Source organism: Meleagris gallopavo, chromosome 5 (genome assembly GCF_000146605.3).
Source record: "Meleagris gallopavo isolate NT-WF06-2002-E0010 breed Aviagen turkey brand Nicholas breeding stock chromosome 5, Turkey_5.1, whole genome shotgun sequence".
NCBI lineage: Eukaryota > Metazoa > Chordata > Aves > Galliformes > Phasianidae > Meleagris > Meleagris gallopavo.
The window spans coordinates 4,133,966-4,135,290 of record NC_015015.2 but is presented as its reverse complement, the minus strand read 5'-3'; the positions used below and the strand labels follow the sequence as shown (position 1 = coordinate 4,135,290).

Genomic DNA, 1,325 nt, shown 5'->3' with positions numbered 1-1,325 from the left:
GGAGCGGGCGTGGAGCAACGGGGTGGTGGGCAGAGGAAAGTCGGTTGGGGGGAGAAAGCGCATAAACCTGTGGGGAGAGAGGGGGGAGGGAGGAGAGATTTTCTAGACCTACCTGGAAAATAGGAAGATCTGATGAAAGGCTGGAAGGATCCTTCAAAGTACGGAAAGGAGAAAGTCTTTGGAGGGACGCTTTGAAGCAGGGCAGGAGAGGACTCTAAGTGAAGAAATAGAACGAAATTATGAGGGTTGGCAGAGGATCGACCCGGGAGAGCTCGGCGGGGCTCGGCTTGCTCTGCCGCCTGGCGCCGTGTTCCCTCCCCGACAGAAACCCCGGCTCCTTCGGGGCCCCGCCGCTGCCCGGCCCCTTAAGTAGGGGGCGGCGAGAAGGTCCTCCCTGCCCCACCCGCTCCCTTCTCTTCCCCCGGCGGGGCCGCTTACCGGTGCGGGGGGCGGAGGACAGGATGGCGTTGACCCCGAACTTGAGGAAAGTGGAGTCACTGCCGGAGCTTTGGGGCGAGCATATCCTCCTGGCCGCCGTGCAGCCGGGCAGCTCCGGTGTCCCCGAGTCCGTCCTGGATGCCGAGGCCGGAGGTGACATGCTGCTGGGCGGGGGAGCGCTGCGGGGCGGGTAGGCGCCGGGCCGGCTGATTCGGATCAGGTCCTCCACCAGGAAGCTGGAGTGGCTGGAGAAGGCGGACTGCAGCGACTGCGGCAAGGTGAGGGTGGGAGTGGGCCGCAGCAGGCTCGGGTAGACGGCCGGTGGAGCGATGAGGCTGGGGAACATCATCGCATGGGCCGTCCGTCCGTCCCTCCGCCTGTCTGACTGTCCGTGAATAAAGATCCCACTGGCGAGCCGGGCAGGGTTCTCTGTGCCCTTCCTCCTGGATGCGGGGTTTTATAGTGGTCAGTCCCGCTCGGGCTCTTTCAGCGGTGACAGCCCCAACAATGGGGTTCAACAAAGTTCTCCACTCCGGCTTCATTCAGCGGCCGCTCCGGGGCTGCCCATTGGTTCGGGGCTGCAATTTATGATTGGATTAGGCTTCATAAGCACCCCGCGCACAATGGCCGCGCCACAAAGAAAGTGTAGTCATCAATTTTGCATATTGACCGCCTCTTTGGAATACGTCGCTCCAAAGGCTCCCAGCAGGGTTTTGTTCCGAGGCAACACACACAGGCTAATTAAATGCCTATTTAAAAGTTTCCAATGACATCTTGCCTCATAGAAAGGGAATTATTTAAAGAAAGCACTAAATTTATTTGCCTCTCCCCCGCTGAGGTTAGGAAATAAATCAATAAATATTCATCATAACCGTCAGAAAAGCACT

At 59.1% G+C, this 1,325-nt stretch overlaps 1 protein-coding gene across 3 annotated transcripts in view; it reads right to left on the bottom strand.

Moving 5' to 3' along the window:
* DBX1 (developing brain homeobox 1) overlaps window positions 1–1,159 on the bottom strand; it is a 3,499-nt gene extending 2,340 nt beyond the window's left edge. For all 3 annotated transcript variants that reach the window (XR_793520.3, XR_793521.3, XM_010710725.3), the window contains exons 1-2: window positions 439–1,159; window positions 113–214 (exon numbers count right to left, since the gene is read on the bottom strand). Coding sequence is in view for 1 of the 3 variants with exons in the window: in XM_010710725.3 (XP_010709027.1) it covers window positions 113–214; window positions 439–787 (451 nt within the window). In the remaining 2 variants the exon portion in view is untranslated. The remainder of the gene's footprint in view (window positions 1–112; window positions 215–438) is intronic.
* Between the last annotated feature and the right edge of the window lie 166 nt (window positions 1,160–1,325).